Source organism: Pholcus phalangioides, unplaced genomic scaffold (assembly GCF_987345545.1).
Source record: "Pholcus phalangioides strain wild (caught in Gottingen) unplaced genomic scaffold, Ppha-v1.0 ptg000013l_1, whole genome shotgun sequence".
NCBI lineage: Eukaryota > Metazoa > Arthropoda > Arachnida > Araneae > Pholcidae > Pholcus > Pholcus phalangioides.
In genome coordinates this window covers 11178122-11199573 of record NW_028301606.1, presented here as the reverse complement: position 1 = coordinate 11199573, position 21452 = coordinate 11178122, and the positions used below count along the sequence as shown (strand labels likewise).

Here is a 21452-nt window from a genome sequence, read left to right as displayed (position 1 = left end):
TTCCGTGTTGCGAAGAGAAGGACCAACTTCTAAAAAGTAAAAAAAAGAAAATTTCAACAAAAGCTGGCAAAAGAGCTCGCAGTTCCAACGAGTGCATTGCATTCAATGTTAGGCTACATCCATAGTCCCTTTTTTTCTCTATTTGAGTGGGGATAAGGAACAGGAATCAAGGTCACCAATCTCTTCCTTTCCCCTGTTGCAATTTTCCCTACGAAACTTTAATTCCTTTTCTCCTTTCCTGCATAAAAATACGCAAATGCTGAACGCAACCCAGAATAATTAACTGAACCCTGAACTGAAGGGGGAAAAAAAAAAAAATCAAATTACGTCTTGTCTTGGCGCAGCGAATTTCACTCGCGAACAACTACGCCATAGTCCTAGTCACGAATGGGTTAATTCTATCCACGGAGAAGAAAACTTGTAAACTCAACGACGAAAAATCCTATTTTCTACGATGGCATTCTAATTACTAAATGAATGCGCATGAGTCAGTGTCTGATGTCAGACACGACGCACAAATCAGAAACAAAAATAAAAAAAATTAAGAAAATGGACACTGCGCATGCCGATGAATGTCAGCGTTATCAATATAAAAAAAAACCTATCAACTAATTAGAGTTGGTTTTTCCCCCCCTTTCAGCGCAAGTTCAAAACCCAATGAAAGACGTCGAACAGTTTTAGCCCCCACCCTGCTTGAAAGAGAGAAAAAATATCCTAGATTCTAGAAGATCGTAAAAGTCGGCCTTGGCCACAACCAATCTGTTCGATACACAGAGTTTACTTGACCAGAAAAAAAAAAATAAAAAAAGATTTACGTTACGCAGTGTTCGGGGCGATCGCAATTAGCCGAGGTTAATAAATTCTAATCAACGAACACTACGGGGATAAATAGACAAATTTCAGCAGGACACTATGGACACAAGTTTTATGGGGGGGGGGGGGGAGAAAGATACCAAATTAGCTGTATATCACGTTTACATTAAAAGCTCAAATCATTACAGACTTTTCCTCTCGTGCCATTATTAGTCTGACGATGAGACATCACACAAATTATGGTGACTAAAAGTGACTGGTGGTGATAATTTCCTGCCGGCTGTGTCCCGAGATTGAAATTAGGAATTGGATATTCACATATTTCCATCGATTAACACACATTTCCATAATAATAAATTCGGAACTGTTACGACTGACCTAGTGAGAAACCATTTGATTCCATGCAGAGCCGCCCTAAAAAGACAAGCCACTCGGTGCGAAAGTAATAGAAGAGCCAGGGACAACGATTTCAGAGTCCTAAAAATGCTCCCCCCCCCAGCCTTGATATTACACATTTTGTGGGGGGGGGGGGAGCTTCCAAAAACCTATGCATCATTACAGAATACTACACACAGGAATGCTAAAAAATATTCATACAAAAACACCCAATAAAATTTAAATTAACATAAACATTGATGAAAATTCAAACCTGAAGAACGTTTTTCAAATCAATGAAGGAATTAATCCCAGAACTGATGAAAATTAGCCTTATGAAAGTAATTCCAGAATAGATGAAAGAAATAATTCCAGCATCTATGAAAATTCAAATTTATTGATGGAAATAATTCCAGAATTGATGAAAGCCTTCAATAATTGGGGGGGGGGGGGGGGTCCCTGCTTGTGATTCGGGCTATGGCACCCTTTGGCCGACAGCTAAAAGCAAAAATACATTTATTTAACCAAGGGCAAACATCTATTTTGTGATTTCACCATTTTGAACTCCATTTGTTTCATTTAGCCCAGAGCCTGATAAAATCAAGAAATAACTTTTATCAAATAACTGACTGCCAAACTTCTTAGGAGCAAATTTTTTCAAGAGAGAATTTTTTTTTCCAGCTGATCTAGGACTTGGCAACTTCTTTGCATGTCAGTAGACAGCTGACATTAATTTTGAAAAAATCTATATTGACCTCAGACTATATTTTATCCATCCAGTCACAAAATCACGATTCAAACACTTCACCTGATCACAAATTTTTCATGAAAGAAAGAACGTTTTGCAATGTCTTTTTTTATGGTCCCCCCCCCGCCCCCTATTTCTTCCGATTCCCACGCCCCACAGGAAGAGCAATTCTTTGAGAACCACAACAAATGTGAAATTGATAATTGCTTTGCAAGGTGATCAGTGGCCTATAGGTCGTGCCCAGGAGAACGGTCCTAAGTGATGCTTCTTCGACCTTTCCTGGACTTAACGACTTCTTCATATGTTGGAAGACACACTGTAATGAAATCAGAAAATTTTGTATCATTCTATATTTCTCCAACATTCAGCAATTACATATCGAAAATTTTAGTCGCCAATATCGATTTTTCATTTTATTTGAGCCCTATTCATGATAATGAGATCTGATCAAGATTTTCAAAAGTATATCAGGGGCCGTTCAAGTATTACGTCATCATCGATTGGGGTGTTCCGATTTGCTGACTTGTGATGACAAGTGGGGGGGGGGGGGGGTTTGGATAATGTTTACCACATCAACCACTCTTTATGAAAATATGAAATATTCTCAATGCCATCGTACTCGATGCGCCAAAAACGGGAAAAACCTTTCGATAGTTTGTGGACACTTGAAGTAACATCCCCCTATTGATAAGTGCTCTACAGAGCCACTTTAGTGATCTCTATATATTTCGCGGATCCAAGTGATCTGGAAATTTGTCCGGGCCGCTTAAGTGCTCTGGAACTGTGCCACACATCACGTAAATAATCTGAGAATGTGCCGCGGGTAACTTTAGTGATGTAGAACCGCACTGGGGGCCATTTAAGTGCTCTAAAACTACGTCACATGTAACTCAAGGGATCTCTAAATGTGTCACGAATCGCTTAAGTGTTCTGGAACTGTGTCCCGGGACACTTAAGCGATCTGTAAATGTGCCGCTTAGTTCATTTTTACAAAATTAGGTTTGAAGAGGGCAGGCCGTCAGATAATCCCCAGGGACATATTTGGTCCGCGGGGCAAGGGCTTTTATGCGATTTATCATTATATGGCTTAGAGCATGGGTCGCAACGAATTTATTAAAGATAAATTTTGAATTCATAGCCTTCAAAATGACATTAAAATTAACAGAAATTGATTATAATAACAAAGGTATTTTCTTCCGAAATTTTAATTTAAAACATTATTTTTTGCATTAAAAAAATAAATTTTTGATCGTGGCAGGGGCCCCCTATGCCCCTCCCCCAGTGTACGTCTCTGATCACACCAATATGCGTTAGGATTCAGAGGGGCAGAGCTGATGATGAAATTTTGCAGACGGGGGGGGGGGGGGGGGTCAAAAATGGCTAAAAATTTGCTTACGTAATACTTGAACGGCCCCTAACTCCTGTAAGAATGAATTTCTCGGTAGTGGGGGAAGGGGGTGTTCTAAAAAAATCACTTCGTCCAGACTGTTAATGACCCTTTTAAGATTTACTATCCCATACTTTTCTGGTAATGGGGGGGGGGGGTGAGGGGATATTAAGAAAGCCTCCAACACATTGCTTTGGGAGAGGGGGTACTTTAATAAATGCTTCACAGGGGTATCTTTCTCACAAGTCTCTGCAGCCACGTCAATCATCCACTACTGCTCTTCTGTTTCAACTGTAAGTAGAAACAAGACTATCCCAGGACCACGAGGAGACCGTTGAGAATAGCTGATCTATATATAATATAGGATGCAATGAGGAACAACAGAACTTATGCATTTGGCTCGTCATTTCCACTTCTCCACCCTACAGCATAGGTGTATTAAAATTTTTTCAATGAATTCATAGAGATAACTTGGAAAATCCTAGGGTGCTTGTACCCAAAACATATTGAAATGTTAGTAAATATATTTCACAATTTTTTTAGATGTTTAAATGAAATTATATCATAACTCTAAAGAAAAACAATCAATTAATTGTTAAGCTATAATAGGGTACCTTCAAGATAAAACATAGATAATGAATATGCAATAACAGTGTAACTGGAATATTCATCTCTTCAAAATAAAATCTATTCAGATTGTGACAGTTGAATCTTCAAGATAATGATCATAAACATTACACAATGCAAACTTCATTCATTATCCAAATATCACGAAAGTTAACACTTGATACATCAACTTGATTCATTATTTACGATGGTAAAATATAAGATAGTGACTGGGAGGTTCATATACTTTGATCGAGATCTTTTCTGTAGCCCTCTCTCTATGTATATCATCATCTGATATGGATCCCTTTCTTTATATTTGCCTAGAGTAATAGTATTTAAAATTCTAGGGAATAATCTTCAGGAGAACATTCGAGAATATTCTCTGGAAGGACTACTTTCATAAATTACTGGGAAATATTCTTATCAAAAATAATAAGAATTATCCTCAAGTTATTTAATAAAGTCCTTTCAGAGAATATTCTTCAATTATTCATAATAGTAGTCCTTCCCCAGACTATTCTCAAGAATATTTGTAATAACATGTATGATAAATAATCTCTATAATTAACTTGAGAATAATTATTTTCGATAAGAATATTGTCTGGTAATTTATAATATTCCCCAAGAATATTCTCTGTCCGTCTCTCTTCCTGTCAAGATGACAGGGAATATTGTTTAAAAGCAAGAAAATTAAACCAACACTGAATTGCACATTTTTCAAAAGAAATATGAATGATACAGAATTTAAGTGTATGTACATTCAAGAAAACAACACTTCTGTAGGCTGTCTTCTTAGAATGAAGGTGATTATATAAGGACAGCTTCTCTTTTATCAATCAACTTTGGTTTAATTTTTTGTTTTGAACTCATTTCTGAAAAATTATCTAATTTTAAAATAATTTTTTAAGGTTTTAATCTTAAGGTTTCTAAAATCTTCATAGCAAAACTTTTAAAACCTCTCATCATGACCAGAATATTCTGAGAATATTTTTGAACTAAAAGTTGTCATTGGGGGTTGAATATACCAAAAATTGTTTTGTTGTAAATGTTTCGGCCAAAATGAAAAAAAAAATTAAAATTATTTACAAGAAAAATTAATATTCTCCAATTTTTATATCCAGGTGAATATATTCTCACCTCACATCTCTAAATTTGCCTGTGACCCCTGAGAATATTACTCGTGCCTGCCAGGAGCCAGGAATGGTTGAGAATCACTGATCTATAATATAGATGCAGCACTCGTTCATGTTCAGAACCCCAACGACATGTCCATTGGGGGGGGGGGGGGGATTTACTGTATATCAAAATTTCAGAAAATATATTTCATGCAAGCAATTTTTTTCAGGGTAGAAGAAAATTATCTCACTTACAGGAAAATAATTAATTGTCAAGCTATATAATCACCTTCACTTTGAAGCATAGATAATGAATCAATCGCACTATAACAATGTAACTTGAAATTGTCGTGAATTTATTTCTTCGAAACAAAGTTTATAGGCGGAATTATGAGTTAAATTTTCAAGAAATCGATCCCAAACATTATGCAATGTTTCATTAATTATTTATGTATCATGAAAAGTTGTATCCATTGAAACACTCGGCACATTAACTTGATGCATTATTTATGATATGGTAGAGCAGTGGTTCCACAATGACTCCGTGTGCACCTCCCAGGGGCTGCGCGGTGACTCGAGGAAAATAAAATGAATCAGTAGATTTGATAGATAAGTAAATAAGAGAGGACTACAAGGTTCTACCATAAAAATTATGTAAAAAAAAAGGCTGCGCGGGTCAAAAAAGGTTGAGAACCGCTGTGGTAGAGTAATGGAAATACTGATAGTGACTGTGGAGGATAGGTCTATCATGTGTTTGAAATAATTTCTGTAGCCCCTCAAAGTCATCTGCTCCATGGATCTTCCTTTTTTTATATTTATCTCAGAATATCCGATCCATAGTACACATGCAACAACAAGGAAAATAGACCTAACATAGATTTGGCTTCTACGTTTTCCCTTCCCGTAACTTCCAACAATCATTTTTTGAGAGATTTAGAAAATTTTAGAGCAATAGCACCTACTCTCGTGTACTTTGATCGAAATCGTTTCTTTCGCCCTCTAACTCATCTGCTATGGATAACTTTTTTTCCATATTTACCTGTGGCCCCAGAGAATATCCCAGGTCCCAGGGGTGCTGAAAGTTCCTGATCATTCCGTACATACAGGACTCATGTATGCAGGAGAGGGAAGGTGCACTGCTTTTTTTTTTTTTGAGAAATTATTGCCAGGGCTTAGCACCCTTACAAAATTTATTGAGGGAGGGCTTAGAGCGCCTCAGTCTCTAGGTTCCAGAACCTATGCCCAGGACCACAAGCGACTGGTTGAGAATCACTGATCTATAATACAGTTGAATCACATTATAACGAACTCCAAGAGACCGGAGAAATCACTTCGTTATAACAAAATTTCGTTAAAAATGAATTCTAATCAAAGCATTGTTTCTATGTAAACTCATCTGGGGATTACAAAAGTGTTCGTTAAAGCGAGATTTTTGCTACACAACAGTATTCGATAAACTGGGATTCGACTGCATATAGATGCAACAACCAGGAAAACAGAACTACCTTATTTCGACGCTTATAAGGGGACCTTCTGATTTTTTAAACTTAATAAATAAATCTACAAAACACTATCCATGTATAAGAAACCCCCCTCCTACAAAAAAAGGGGTTCCTAAAACACATTAAAAAAAATATGGTAATAGATTTGGCTCCTATGTCAGAGAGAGCGCTCTCCAGTGCTTTTTTAAGGATTTATAAAATTTTAGAGCGTACTTTAAAATCTATTGAAATTTAAGAAAATATATTTCGTGTAAGTGATTTTTTGGGGGGTGAAATGAATTATAACTCTCTAGAGCAGTGTTTCCCAAAGTGGGCGATGGAATGGACCATCATAGGATCCTATGGGTTCATTTGAGTTGGGGGCAAAACAAAAAGTTTGGGAAACTGCGCTCTAGAGGAAAATCATCAATTAATTGCCAAGCTACATAATTATCTTTAGCATAGATCATAAATGCACCATAACAACATAATTTGAAAATTGCCATGAATTTATCTCTTCAAAATAAAGTTTATAGAGAAATTATGACAGTTAAATTTTCAAGACATTAATCATAAACATTACGCAATGTTTCATTAATTATTAATTACGTAAGTACCGCGAAAAGTTTAATACATTGAAACACTCGGTACATTAACGTGATGCATTATTTACGGTGGTAGAGTAACGAAAACAATCACGAATTGATCGTTCATGTACTTTGATCGAGATCGTTGTTTTTTCATAAACAAAAACGATCAGTACAATGTTTTGTCGGTTTTTTTTTTTTAAATACTGGCGCTAATGGCTGAGACACTAATTAGCGGCTAATATTTTTATTCGGACGTGTGTACTCACCCCATTCTAAAGCGCTAATGATTGCTGATTCTTGAAAGGACAGGACGAAACAAGTCGCGTAGATGCAGATCAACCACACAACAAAACCCAGCCTGGCAGCCATTTTTTTCCAACTACCCAATCGCACTTTTTGTTGCCATTTGCTCAAAGTCCCATCAGGCAATAAAGAAAAGGAACTGTTTATAATGGATATTTTTTTTTTCTTTCTCTCTCGTCTGCGTCGATCTTGTGCTGCCATCTGGTAAATCAAAAGCTAAGTAGAAGCCTGAACCGCGTTTAATTTATGTACAAAGTGATGCAAAAGTTTTGTGTGTTATGAAATATAGAAAAAATTGGATGGAGACGCGGGATTTTTTTTTGTTTTTGTTAAATTAATGATATTTGCAAACGCGCAGGGCCGTCTTAAGAGCATCATGGGCCCCCGGGTCAAATGATTTTTTTGGGGCCCCTACCAGGCAAATTTTCGAAAATCTCAACCAGATCCTATTTTTGTGGGGCCCCCTTTTCTCTTGAGGCCCCCGGGTGGACCCATGCCTTAAGACGGCACGGCAAACACGTGCTCTCTAATAAAAAATATAAATAATAAACCATCTCTTCCCCCATATTTATTTGAACATATACGGATTTTGTAATTCGAAATTAATTATTATTCAGTCTAGGAGTTAGAATGCACGGCAGGGCCATCTTAAGAGCATCATGGGCCCCCGGGTCAAATGATTTTTCTGAAGCCCTACCAGGCAAATTTTCGAAAATCTCAACCAGATCCCATTTTTGTGAGGCCCCCGGGCCCATGCCAAGACGTCTCACTGATGCGCGGATCCAGAAGAGGAGGTGTAAGAGCTGTCTTAAAGGCGGGGCCCACCCTGGCACGGCCCGGGGGCCTCATAAAAAGGGGTTCTGGTTGAAATTTTCGAGAATTTGCCCGGTAGGGCCCATGATGCTCTTAAGACGGCCCTGGGAGGAGGGTGGGCAATCTCTCCCAAGAGCCAAAAAATGAGCGGAAAGAATGTTTGTCCTGTAAAATAAAAGGGACGATTTAACGAACCTAAATCCTTCGTTAAATCTTTCAGTGCAGGGAAGAAGACATGGGCGAAGATAGATATAGTCGGTGGGGGGGGGGGGCGGGCTGACAAGGCTCCAGCCCTGGGGCCCGGGAGGATTTTAATAATTTCTTTGTTTTTTTACGCTATAAATTCATCATAAAGGGGGCCCCGTGAAAGTCTGGTCGGGGGACCCCGTAAAAGATCCCAGCATAGGGGCCCTGCTTCAGGATGTGGGGGCAGGTCATTATTAGTCATTATTACTGGGGAGCACGATGATGATGATGTTAATTCATATATACGCATATGCATTAGATCTGTCGACTCCACCTTTGACGCTGAGATCCATCCACGCCCCCCCCCCCGTATCTCCGCCCATGGAAAGACACCATAATAATATGGTGTCTTATTATGGTGTCTTCTTCCCTGCATTCGCAGCTGATGGTGTCTTTCCAGTGCCGCAACTATATATACTTGGTCAGCCGTGCAAGTGCGTATTTATGCGCCCCTCGAAGCGCTAAAAGGTTAAATTTGCTTCATTTGTCCTACGCCCGGGCACCAGATTCACCCCCCCCCCCATTTGCGGCCCTGTGTCTTCCTCCACTACATTCGCAGCTGATGGTGTCTGTCCAGGCTTTATTCGCAGCTGATGGTGTGTGTCTAGGCTTTATTCGCAGCTGAAGATGTCTGCCTTGGCTTATGCGCGTTTCCAGAAGGTGGGGGCGATGGGCCAATCTGTGAGATTTCTGTCTTTACTTCACTCATTCGCAGCTGATAATGTCTGCTCGATTTATTTGCAGCTGAAGAAATATGCCTCCGCTCCATTGGCAACCGGAGATGTCTGCCTCGGCAGCATTCGCAGCTGAAGACAGTTCATGACGAATTAAATACTTTTTTCAACCGCGGCGCCCCCTTTCCCTAATCAACGCTTATCTGCGGCTCCCCAGAGTAGTCTAACAAAGAATTTCTTCGAAAAACCTGTGTCCAGGCCGACGCTCTATGGCGCTTCATACAAACGTTGGTAGCTCACCAAGGCACACAGTCTGAGAATCCCTGGATTAATGCTTGGGAAGGGGTGGTTGGTATGCAATAAACCGAAAGAGGGAACGTGGGGGCATCATGGGATATCCCAGATAATTTTTTTTTTGCTCTCGGGGGGGGGGGGGGTTGCACAGATGAATCAGGGCCACAAAAGGGGGAGCAGCCCAGACCCGAGGGGGCCAAATTTCATTTTGAAACCTCTCCTCCAACATTACAAGGGGGGGGGGGGTGACCCAGGGCGACCAAGCATGTAGTACAGGCCCTGCACCGACTTCACCCCTCAGTGGCTGAAGATGTCTGCCTCTACTCCGTTTAATATTGAAATATTTGCATAATCGAATGGGAATGACTGAATGTGAATACTTCCAAGTACATACGCAGCGATTTTTTGCTATGCGGAAAGAAATGCCCTATATTGTATAAGGTAAACGCATGTTATATTTTGAAAATCTGTTCGCAAAGAAACAGGTTAGTGCAGGTGAAATAAAAGACAATATGCCCCCATCAGGGGCCGTTCAAGTATTATGTCAGCAAATTTTTTGCCATTTTTGCCCACCCGTCAGCAAAACTCTGACCTCCTCTCCACAATTGTCAGAAAAATTTCGTCAGCACTGCCCCCTACCTCCTAACGCATATTGGTGGGATCAGAAACGTACGCGGGAGGGGGGCATAGGGGGCTCATGCTCCTTCCCCCCCCCCACACACACACACACGAAAATGTTTCGATCGTTACCCTTCCCGATCGTTATGAGGTCCGTTTCTGATGGAACAGGGTGGGGAGGGGGTTGTTACGAGTGTCGACTGCATATCTTATTTTCTTATTTACTTATTTAGTTCTTACGTTTTTGCATTGTTATGCAGGCCAGCACAAGATTGTAGCGCATTCATGATTGTATCAGGAGGGGGGGGGGGAATGAAACACAATCCAAAAATTAGTGATGTCGGAGCCGAGGTTGCTGTGGGTGCTTTTGATGCACCTCCTACGTTTTGCATCGCAGGGCGTTCCTGCGACGAAGCTGGGTTAGAAGAAACCTCAGCAACGGATAAGTCTGTGTGGCGGTCAGAGTTCTGTCGATCATTCACGATTGTGATTTTTTTTTTTTTGTGGGATATATTTCAGCATTCCTGTATGTTTTGTAATAATGTATGATTTTTTTTCATGTGTGTGCCGTAAATTGTTACGACACCTCTGGTCGTGTTATTGTTTTCGCAAAGAGCCCCACGTCTGGCAAGGGTGGCAACGGTTTTTATTAAGTGATGAAAACCCCATTTCGCAAAGGAGTGGACCCCATTTCGCAAAGGAGTAACGACCGGTTAGCAGTGTTTGCAAAGCTGTTTTCCCTAGCTTTAGAAATTGTTCAGGCCGGAATTATACTATAAAAGTTTGATAGAAGTCCTTTAATAAAACTTCAAAAATGCCACTAATAAGATTATTGGTTACTTTCTAGAAAATGCAACCGATGATTTTATTGGTAGCATTTTTAAGTTTTATAGAACTTTTATCAAACTTTTACAGTGCAATCGGATTAAGTAAGAGTTTTGAAATGTCATTTTAATATCTGCGCCGGATCACATTTCAATAAACAATTTTTTTAAAATAAATTACCATCATTCATCAATTTCGGAGAGAAATGGATCTGGAATCGCTAAGAGAAAAAGAAACGTTGAAAAATCCTCTTAAAACTGCATATTAGGCCGGCACATCATAAAAGTTGTGTAAAAGCTGTTAAATAAAATTTGAAAAATGCAGCCGATAAGTGTATCGGTTACATTCGAGCGATTGTAATCAATAAGCTTATTGGTTGTTTTCTTTCAAATTTTGTAAAAGATCTTTTACCAAACTCTTATAGTGTGAACGCGGCCTAAGTGTGCGTTTTCTAAAATCCTTTCAAATTGGGGACATTCAGATTTCACACAACACATTTCTGAGAGTGAAAGACAAAGAAAAGAGGTGTCAAAATAATAGGCATGATTCGTATTTTTGAAATGAAAAGTTCAATATCTTTCAATTTTCAGGAACATAATGGACCATCTCAATGAATATAATTCAGCATGAAAATATGAACGAAAGAAAAAAAAAACCATTTTGAATATTGCAAAGAAAAAAAAAAGATACACTGAACTCCAAGGAGGAAAAATAATATTTACACAGAAAAAAATTTATTAACATGTTACATAGTTTTCTTTATTTTATTTCACTGAATGAAAGACCTGTAGTACATACAATAAGTAATAAATAATAAATTTTCCTGCACAAAAAAAAAAAATGTTTCGTTTTCTATTGTTCGGTCGGTTCCACCGTAAAAGACGCATCAATCACAGCCGCCATATACAGGATTGTGAAAAGTTGACGTGGCTTGCTTGTAAATTGGATTCTCTCCCTGCAAGACGCAAAACAACACAACGGGGGGAAATGAAGAAATACATCATTGATGTTACATGGATGTTACATGCACCTTAAAGGAATATTATACACCCATCAACAGAGCCGCAACTAGGGAGGTGCAGGCGGATCTGGTGCCCCGGGCGCCGGACTAGAGGGAGCGCAAATTTCGCTCTTTAACCTCTCCTTCAACATTATGAGGGGGCGCCAAAATGCGTGCTTGCCCCGGATGACCAAGCATCTAGTTGCGGCCCTGCCCATCAAACATTGCCTTCTTTCAATTAGATATCTTTTTATGTAATATTTGGGCGGGAGGGGGATTGTGTTTGAAATTTTTCGAAAAGTTTTCGAGTGGGAAAATTCCAGGATGAGCAGTGTACATGGTCGGGGGGGAGGGACCATTATTTTCTTTCTTTCAAACTGAGTATAACTCCGTCACAGCTATCGCCATGCGAAATTTACTACCGAATGAGTTGTGCCAGAAGCGAACACGTGTACCTGATAGTTTAAGTGCGTATCGAGTGTTACGCGGGAATTTTCCCTGCTGCCATCTATTTTTCAAACTGTGAGCGAAATGTAATGATTGAATTATTGTGCTATTGTAGGACTGTGGCGAGACTTTCTAATGGGGAGATCGGTTCGCATTCACGACTCGAAGTTGGGAGCCAACCACAAAACTGTGCCGCTGGTGGGGTGCGAACCCGGACTCACGTACGCGAGTCCATCACATATGACCACAGGAACGCACAACGGCCACATGACCGTAACTAGTAATCTTGCGGCCATTCACAATATTTGCATACATACCCTCGGCAAGGGATGCGACACGGTTATAGTCTAGAAACCGTATTAATTTGTGCTCTATACATCCATCGAAATTAATTTCATGGCTTTTGGATGCATCAATAGCTCTATCCCAGAGGAGTTGAGTTAAGGCCCGCTTACACGGGTCAAGTGATTTAGTAATTAATTAAATTTTAAGAGTCGTGTCAAGTACTCTAGAATCTTTCCCAACGTTCGTAATCGAGAAATGAATGATCTTGGATAATGCGAGGCCGCGCCCACTGTTGCATGCGCACAGTGCCTACGTAATCGAAAAAATAGACTGAACCCTCTAATCTGCTTTTCTACTTGTCCACAAAATCACTTGATCACTTACCAACTTAACTCGTGTATACGGATTTTATACTCTACTACTCAAAATTTAGTTAACTATTAAATCACTTAACCTCTCGTGTAAACGGACCTTCACTGCAGCATGCAAGGCATTGGTAATGTGGGGTCTGCTTGGTAAGGCAGGTTCTGAGGAGACTTATGTAAAAAAATAGGTGCAAAAAATAATAATTAAAAATAATAAAATAATAATTAAAAATAATAAAATAATAATTAAAAATAATAAAATAATAATGCCTGATTGTTTTCGTAATGTTTGACACATACAAGTTTCCAAATCGAGATATGGCCCCGTTTCATCCTTAGATCACACCAGTCCAGCTTCCTTAGATCACACCAGTCCAGCTTCCTTAGATCACACCAGTCCAGCTTCATTCGATCTCTTCACGCCCCCTCATGCGGTAGGTTTGTTATTCCGTGGAATCGTTTCAGACATTTTGCTGGTACGTCAATCTCTCGTCTTTGTTTTCAGTGTGAAACCACGTGGTGTTTTATCTTGATCCCCTTGATCCAGATAAGGGGAGGGGGGGGGGAAAGAGATCGGATGAAAATGTCACCACATTACACAGGAACGTCCCGTATTTTTAACGATATCCCTTATTAAGGATCGCAATTTCCTGCGTTTTTCTCCTTGATTACCCTCATGCCGGGATTACAGTATAAAAGTTAGTTAAAAGATCTTTTACAAAACTTGAAAAAAAAAACAACCAGTAATCCAACTGGTTACGTTTTTCAAGTTTCATAAACGAAATTCTGCGTTAGAATTCATGACCCCCCGAAGGTAAGCTATTCCACTTATTGACAACTCTATTAGAGAAAAACTCGCTGCGACACCACGACCTAGAATTGTCCCTTTTAAATAAATACTGGTGTCTCCTTGTTGAAGCAGTTGATTGACGGTGTATTGGTCCATCCTATCCATCAAGTATTCATATCCTATGAACTCATGGTCCATCCTCCTATCCATCCCGTTGAAAATTTTAAAACACTTCGATCATATCCCCCCCCGATACCTGCGTTCTTACAATGTAAACATACTCAAGGAATCAAGTCTTTCTTCATAGCTCAGGCCTTGTGTGCCAACAAGAGCACGCGTAGCTCTTCTCTGCAACCCCTCAATCAAGTCTATGTCCCTCTGTAGATGTGGTCTCCAAAACTACGGGGTACTCCAGTACAGGACAAACTAAGCCTCAGAAATGCGGAAAAATGACTTCAGGAGAACGCAAAGAGACCTTTTTCAAATTAAAACCGAGCGTTCTATTCGATTTTTTAACCAACGCTGAACAATGTTCAGAAAACCTAAGCCGCTCTCTTCAATGGAATTCCCAAATCGGTGACCCTTGTTGCATCCGGGATAGTACTTCCATTCAACTCGTAATGTGTTAAAAATTGTTTTATTGCCAAAACTGCTTTGTAACCCTGCTCTGTCAATGTACAGTTAGAAGTTTCCCAGATTGTTAATTTGCGGAGCACTACTGACGGACGTACGTACGTGCGTGCGCGTGTGTCCGCGATTCCTGATACTTACAGCATCCCATTTCGTCCTGAGTCGTTCCTTCTCGAACTTTGCCAGTTCCCGCCTGTCGTGTATCGTCGTCAGAAGTTTCCACATGAGTAAAAGCAAAAGTCCAGCGCCAACTACAGTCCCAGTCACGCCAGAGACTATAGCCAGGGCGTTTACGGGTGGAGAACAATCTATACATAAAAAAAATCATACTAATCACTATAACAAGCACGATTATACAGTATGGGATGATTACTTAGTTCCTTTCGCCGCATTTTACTGGAGAACCGTTGGTCCTAGTGGCATACTTCCAGTTAGAAAAATTATCCAAATTACGTGTAGAACTCGGATACGTCATTCATGTTGCAAGGGGTTGTATAGTTATTAAAATAAAAAAATTAACTTTTTATATACGGACTTCCAAACCCAATTAGACAGTTGTTTCCCTGTCTTCCGTGAGGCCAACAACAACAAAAAAAATTTCTACGTTTCTAAGGGCAGTATTCACTGGGATATTTGATTTCAAAAATCTGAGGAAAGTTGGGAAAAAAACAGCAAAACCCAACAGACAACGCTTCTTTCCTTGGAAATACTGCACTTAGAAACGTGGAATTTTCTTTGTGGGCCCCCGGAGAGACAGAGCAACAATTGGGTTTTTGAGAACAGAGTGTTCGTATAAAAAGCTAATTCTTTTATTTTAATAACTGTACAAAACCCCATTGCAACATGAATGACGTGTCTGAATTCTACACTTAATTTGGATAATTTTTCTAATTGGAAGTATGACTCTCTAGGATCCACGGTTCGCCAGGAAATTGCGGCATTCATTCATTCATTCAAACCGACCACAACTCCGGTCTATCGTCCTAGGCAATTTACTATCGATTGAGTTGCGCCGGAAGTATGAGTGTCCCCCCTCCAAATCTCCTGGTCCCCCCAGGCCAGGAAAACGATTGTATACAATATACTTTATATATCACACAAAATACACATACAATACGATTATGCACAATATATACATCACACAGAATATGCAAAGCTGCCTCGCGACATTTGGCCAGTCGTGACCCAGCTTCAAAGTTCAGCCTCTTTGCGGGCAGTTGTCTAATTGGCGCCGTTTCCATTGCGCTGCCTCGCGACAGTTGCCCATACGGCGCAGCCTTTACCCTCCTTCGAGTAACGTTCACAGATCATGTGGGCAGTTGAGTGGTGGGCTCCCAAGTGAGCCAAAGTGCTCGGTTGAGCCCTTGCTGTCTTATTATTGTACCCAGCCGGCATTGAGGCCAGCCAATGGGTCTTTGGGCCCTGTGCTCCCAGTTACAGCCCACATTGCTCGGTAGTAAATGCGGCAATGGGGAATTGAGTAATCATCCTGTATAATATCTTTTCATGTATACTTTGGATTACAATAAAAAAAAATGTAAAATCAAAATTGATGATTCTGCAGCATTTCATGACACATTTCAGTTCCTAAAAGTCATCCAAGTTTCATAAGTAATGGAAAAATTACGTAAATGAGGAAGCAAAAAAAAAAAAGAATTCTCGTAGAAAAATAACAAATTGCGCAATTTGCTGAGAATGTTATTATATCAAAAACAGTCCTTCATTTTTTTTCTGCCCAACAAGATGACGCTATAGTGGCGGCCCTAAATGGCGCCTACCCCGTATGATCAGAAAAATCTTCGCAACATACGTATTAATCTTCCTGATTAAGAAAGAAACCCGTGACAAAACGTACAAAATCAATAAAAACAGAACTATAAATAGAAACTGTAGTGAATACTTTAATATTTTATTCAAAATCAAGGATTGGATCCAGCGTATTATTCAAAATATCATTCAAATCTTATCATGAATGTTAAAAGTGGTTTTTGAGGAAAATCAGTGTTTCTCGAAGAAAAAAAACATGGAAAATAAGGAACTATTTTGGTACTTTTTTTTTTTCTCTAAAATTCTCACCTTTTTCCTTTTTGACGTAAACTATTGGTTGGTTAGAATCGTCCATTTTGTATTTGAAGGTGAACTGGCAATTGTCTTTGTCTTCAAATGTGCACTGCTTCTCTTTTTCCTGAACTGTCATTTACAAGGAAAATGAAAAAAAATTAGTGAAAATACACACAATTAAAATTTACACTTTTTTACCAAGGTGAACAAGTTATGACAGAGAATAATGAATTGTGTGAAAGGAAGTCCAAGGCTTTAAAAACCTTAAACATCCAAATATTCACGATTATTTTCGTAATCTAAGGTGGCGGTCAGTCTAACAAATACTTTGAGAGTTGGTGTCTGGTCACTCCTGGGTGTTTCAGTATATTTGGGCGTTGCCAAGGCCGAAGCAAGGGAGGAGGGACTTGACTTGGGGGCCTGGTTGATCCCGTGATTTGAATTCAGGGAATCAATGAAAATTTCTGACGATAAAGGGGGGCGTCGCCAACTGTTTCCCGCGTTGTCGCGCTGAGCTGGCGCTATTGAAGTGTGCTAGTTGGGTTCTTTGCAGGGTTCTTTGTTAGGCTATTCTGGGAAACCGCAAATGAATGTTGACTAAAGCAAGGAAGCAACGCGTGATGATAGTTTTGAGAATCACTGAACTAGTGTCTCAACTTTACCTGATTTTACTGCGAAAGGAAAAAAAAAACTGAGCATATCAGCCCAGGTTTTATTTTAGCTCACCTAATTGATATTGGCATTTGTTACGTGCTTATATTGTGGAGAAGCACGCTTCTGCAAATACCGCAAGGGCGTAGCGAGGGGGAGGGGGGACTTGGGGGTCTGGTACCTCCCCCCCCCCCGAGATGTGAGAAAATGACCGAAAAAAGGGAAAAAGATGGCCAAATCCATTGTTCTGTCACTTTCGTCCCCCCCCCCAAAATGAAAGTGGCCCCCCCTCGAACGAAATTTCTGGCTACGCCCCTGAAATACCGCATAGGTGGGCTTCAATGTTTCTGTTCGACTATGTACATACTTAAAATACAACAAGAAATGACCATTTTGGTGTAACGAGAGAAGACGCTTTATTGATATCTGAAGTCTGTAATGGGCTGCAAATCTGCTAATCCAGTACAAGGGCGATGGTATTCTTGATACTCAGAACACTTCCGTCAATATGTCTACGGTATAGTTTACCATCACATTGAATGAAAGAACTCGGAACAAAGAGGATGCGGGGAAGGATTTCATGTTATGACCAAATGGATTCATTTGTCAATGAGGCTGATGTCAATACTGTCTAGGACAGCATTATGTGCAACATTGGAAAAAGAAGGAAAAATATCTCGAAAAAGGAATATGACCTCGTCCTAAAAAGAATCGCCTGATGTTATTTATATTATTGATAGCGTAAAACAATCTTTGCACACAAAAGATATAATGCATGATAAAAAAATTTACTATAATAATACTTATTTATCTCTCACAAGCACATAAAACTGAATGTATAACATGTAAGTTAATTTCATAATGATATGCGCTGATTCAGAATGGTTTTTCTCTGTCATTAATATCAAATTGATTATTCTAGTACTTTCGATAGTCTCAACGGGAAACACCACGAAATCGCATAGAGAGCAATTCGCCGAATTTTCTTTTGGCTGGAATTTTTTTAAACTGTTGATGAAACATTCGGCGCATGTCTTGAGCTCTTCGCATTTACCAGGACATGTCTGAAAATAGTTAAAAAACACACCGGAGCAATAATCATTATCGGGAAATTATCAACGACTGATGAAATTGTGAATGAGAAAGACAAACAACACATAATATTTATGTGAAAAAAAAATAAAATTCGAGAGATTGAAGATATTCTTTGCTTCTCTAACTAATAAACGACTTACTAAGATGAATGTCTATTTTTTAGGTAAATAGGTCTCGCTAACTAAAATCGTGTTTTATCTTAAACTAATATTTTACACGTGACAGTTGCTTTGAAAGTTGGTACGATATGATTACTTTTTTTATTTCACACTTTCCCGTTGTGACCCGTGATTAGCCGGAAGCGTGACTTTATTTTTATTAACAATAACATTCAGCAATAGAATTCAGCATTTAGCAAGAAAATTCAGCATGTAGCAAAACAGAATTCAGCATGTAGCAAAACAGAATTCAGCATGTAGCAAAACAGAATTCAGCATTTAGCAACATAATTCAGCATTTAGCAACATAATTCAGTGTTTAGCAACATAATTCAGCATTTAGCAAAAACATTAACAAAAGAATTCAGCATTTAGCAAAAACATTAACAAAAGAATTCAGCATTTAGCAAAAACATTAACAAAAGAATTCAGCATTTAGCAAAAACATTAACAAAAGAATTCAGCATTTAGCAAATTCTTTAATCTGCTTGCAAAAAAAGTGAATGACTTTCTCACGAAAGAAGGACAAAAAAAGAGAGATGTTCAAAAATAGATGCATTTTTTTACAGAAAATAATTGTGGATACATTTTACTTATAATTCGTTTCATTTATACGCGTATATGTATGTGCATGCGTCTGTTTCCATAATACAGTTTGCACGCGTCTAGTTTATTTCTAAACATTATCATTCAATAATTAAATATGATTAAATTAAAAATAATTAAATTTCTTCATCTCCAGTAGTTTAACATGTTTTACTACAACGATATTCGTATATAGCGCTGTTATTTTGATAAATCGTTTTTCTCCACTCTGAAATCGAAATTTTCGATTAGGCGAACTAATGATAACTCGTTTAAGTTTTTTGTCGGGCCGCTGCACATCCGATTTATCGAGACTTAACTGTATACCAATTCCTCCAATTTTAATGAATTTCTAAACTAATCATGCATTTAAGGGACACCCTGTACATATTACCTTATTAGCAATGAAATTTCGATGGGCACCATGAAAAAAAAAATTAACTGCTTTATTCAAGTGATAATGTCACGTGATAGATTTTTAGAGCAAGATATTATCACGATTCATGATTGACACGAAGAAAAATAATAAAATATAGATGTTTGTTATATAATTACCAAACAGTCATCACAGAATTTCCCAAAATATTCCTGTTCCGACTTGTCACAAACGCACATTCCACAATCACAACGTCCATTTCCACCGCAGATTTTCTGAAAGAGGGTCGATGGATTTTATTTCACTTTATGTATTTGTTTTATATTTTTAAGAATCAGTAGCACAATGAAGAAAAGTGATTTTCTTCATTGAGAAACCATGTTCATCATTGAAAAGAAAATTCTATTCAAAAATTTCAGTGCAAAAAAAAAGTAATTAATCTTACCCCATTATAGGCTAGGCAGCTGTCAATTGAATTGCTACAACCGCAGTCTTTACCAGACCAGCCCTTCAGGCATTTACATTTGCCGCAATCGCAAATTCCATGATCTGGACCTGCTCAACGAACAATTAAAAATTTGTTGTGTCATTGGTCATTCATGAAGTGTAAAATTAGTCGCAACATTTCAATACATTGATTTTACATGATGTAGTTACATTCAATATCTCAGCTTAACACTCCATTTTTTTTTTTTTTATCTTCCAGATTTGCAGTTGATCCCTTTACGATCACGGACGAGATATCTCGTCCAATCCCAGTGGAATAAATTCAATAAACAGTTCTCTGTGTGTTTTCTTTTCTCTCTCCCCTCATCGTCGTGAAGCTAACCCGGTGAACGGAAGGGGTTATTATTATTCTTTCTATAATTCTGTTAATGATTTTTTTCTCCACACATATAATGTATCTTTCTACTATAAACATGTAAGGGCGAAAGATAACATGCAAGGTGAGGGGGTGAAAGAAAAAAATCTACTGTATATATACTTCTATCTCTATTTATCTATTATAGTTTCCCTTTTCCTATATATTTTCGTCTTCATTTTCTCTTCTATTTTTTTCTTTTCCTTTCTTCTTCCTTTTTGTAACGTGCGGTTAGGCTAGGAGAAGGTTACCAGATTTACTGCCGATTTGTCAAATAGAGATCATTCAAATTTGTTGCCAAAAGCTTGTACGCGAAGGAGTTTATCTAACTTGTACTCTTGTACTTTATCGATTTAATTTCAAATGACCAGCACCATGCCTTCTCTGAAATTGAACACTAGAACCAGCAGCATGCAAAAGCCATCACGACACCCACACAACCGTAAATCATTTTATTTAACCTCATTACTCATAGGTTCTTAGCTATGATTTTTGATGATGAAGTACCCGGGGTCGGCTCGAGAAAAAAATCTCTACCCGCGCAGAACCTATTTTTGGCAACCCCTGATCCCGTTTATTGGGTTGACAAAGCTTTTTTTTTCTTTTCAACACGGATTTTTTGCCTCTCCTAGAGCGTTGTCGCGTGGCCAACAGCCGCTCGTACAAGTACCAATATCCTTGAATGTTGTCTCTGTCTTTAAGAAATGTATTCGGGGGGGGGGGGGTTCGATTGTTACCAAACACATCAAAAACCATTCGAATGACGTAAATGCTTACAAAACTGCATTCTCCCATGGTCTACATACACTTCAGAAGAACGATTTGCATATCGCAAACGCTAGAAGAAAGAGCTGTAGGAGGGAAAAAAATCTGTGTGAGAGTAATCTCACGCGATAGAATTGAAACTTCTAGGTTTGACACATGACTAGATTCACCTCAATTGAATTTAATTTTAATCATTTAAAATTGAATTCAGATATTTTAAATTTAATTAAATACCGTAATAATCCCATAGTAAATTCCATGTATGGCAGATTTGTTCGCTAAAAATTTCTGGCAATAGTTATGGTTGGCTTTAAATCTTGGAGGGTGCGGTTTCTTTTCTCGGGACTGAAGTCTAGTGCAGGGGTCCAGTACCGTAGTGAATAGTAAGAAAGAAAAATAAAAAAGTGAAGTGCGCTCTGGATGTACAGCGTTATGACAGCTCAGCCAATTAGGAGCTGGCACTGTGACGTCACAATACTTTCATGCGATGG

At 38.8% G+C, this 21452-nt stretch overlaps 2 protein-coding genes across 4 annotated transcripts in view; both read right to left on the bottom strand.

The window, feature by feature from the left end:
• The window catches only part of LOC149078596 (plexin domain-containing protein 2-like), a 42971-nt gene extending 35429 nt beyond the window's left edge, over positions 1–7542 (bottom strand). For both annotated transcript variants that reach the window (XM_089240714.1, XM_089240715.1), the window contains exon 1: positions 7385–7542. In XM_089240714.1, the coding sequence (XP_089096840.1) occupies positions 7385–7487 (103 nt within the window). In that variant the 5' untranslated portion in view covers positions 7488–7542. The remainder of the gene's footprint in view (positions 1–7384) is intronic.
• Positions 7543–11608: 4066 nt separating this feature from the next.
• The window catches only part of LOC149078595 (integrin beta-PS-like), a 72375-nt gene continuing 62531 nt past the window's right edge, over positions 11609–21452 (bottom strand). For both annotated transcript variants that reach the window (XM_089240712.1, XM_089240713.1), the window contains exons 16-21: positions 19780–19889; positions 19514–19609; positions 18046–18184; positions 16485–16598; positions 14550–14716; positions 11609–11846 (exon numbers count right to left, since the gene is read on the bottom strand). In XM_089240712.1, coding sequence (XP_089096838.1) covers positions 11778–11846; positions 14550–14716; positions 16485–16598; positions 18046–18184; positions 19514–19609; positions 19780–19889 — 695 coding nt within the window. In that variant the 3' untranslated portion in view covers positions 11609–11777. The remainder of the gene's footprint in view (positions 11847–14549; positions 14717–16484; positions 16599–18045; positions 18185–19513; positions 19610–19779; positions 19890–21452) is intronic.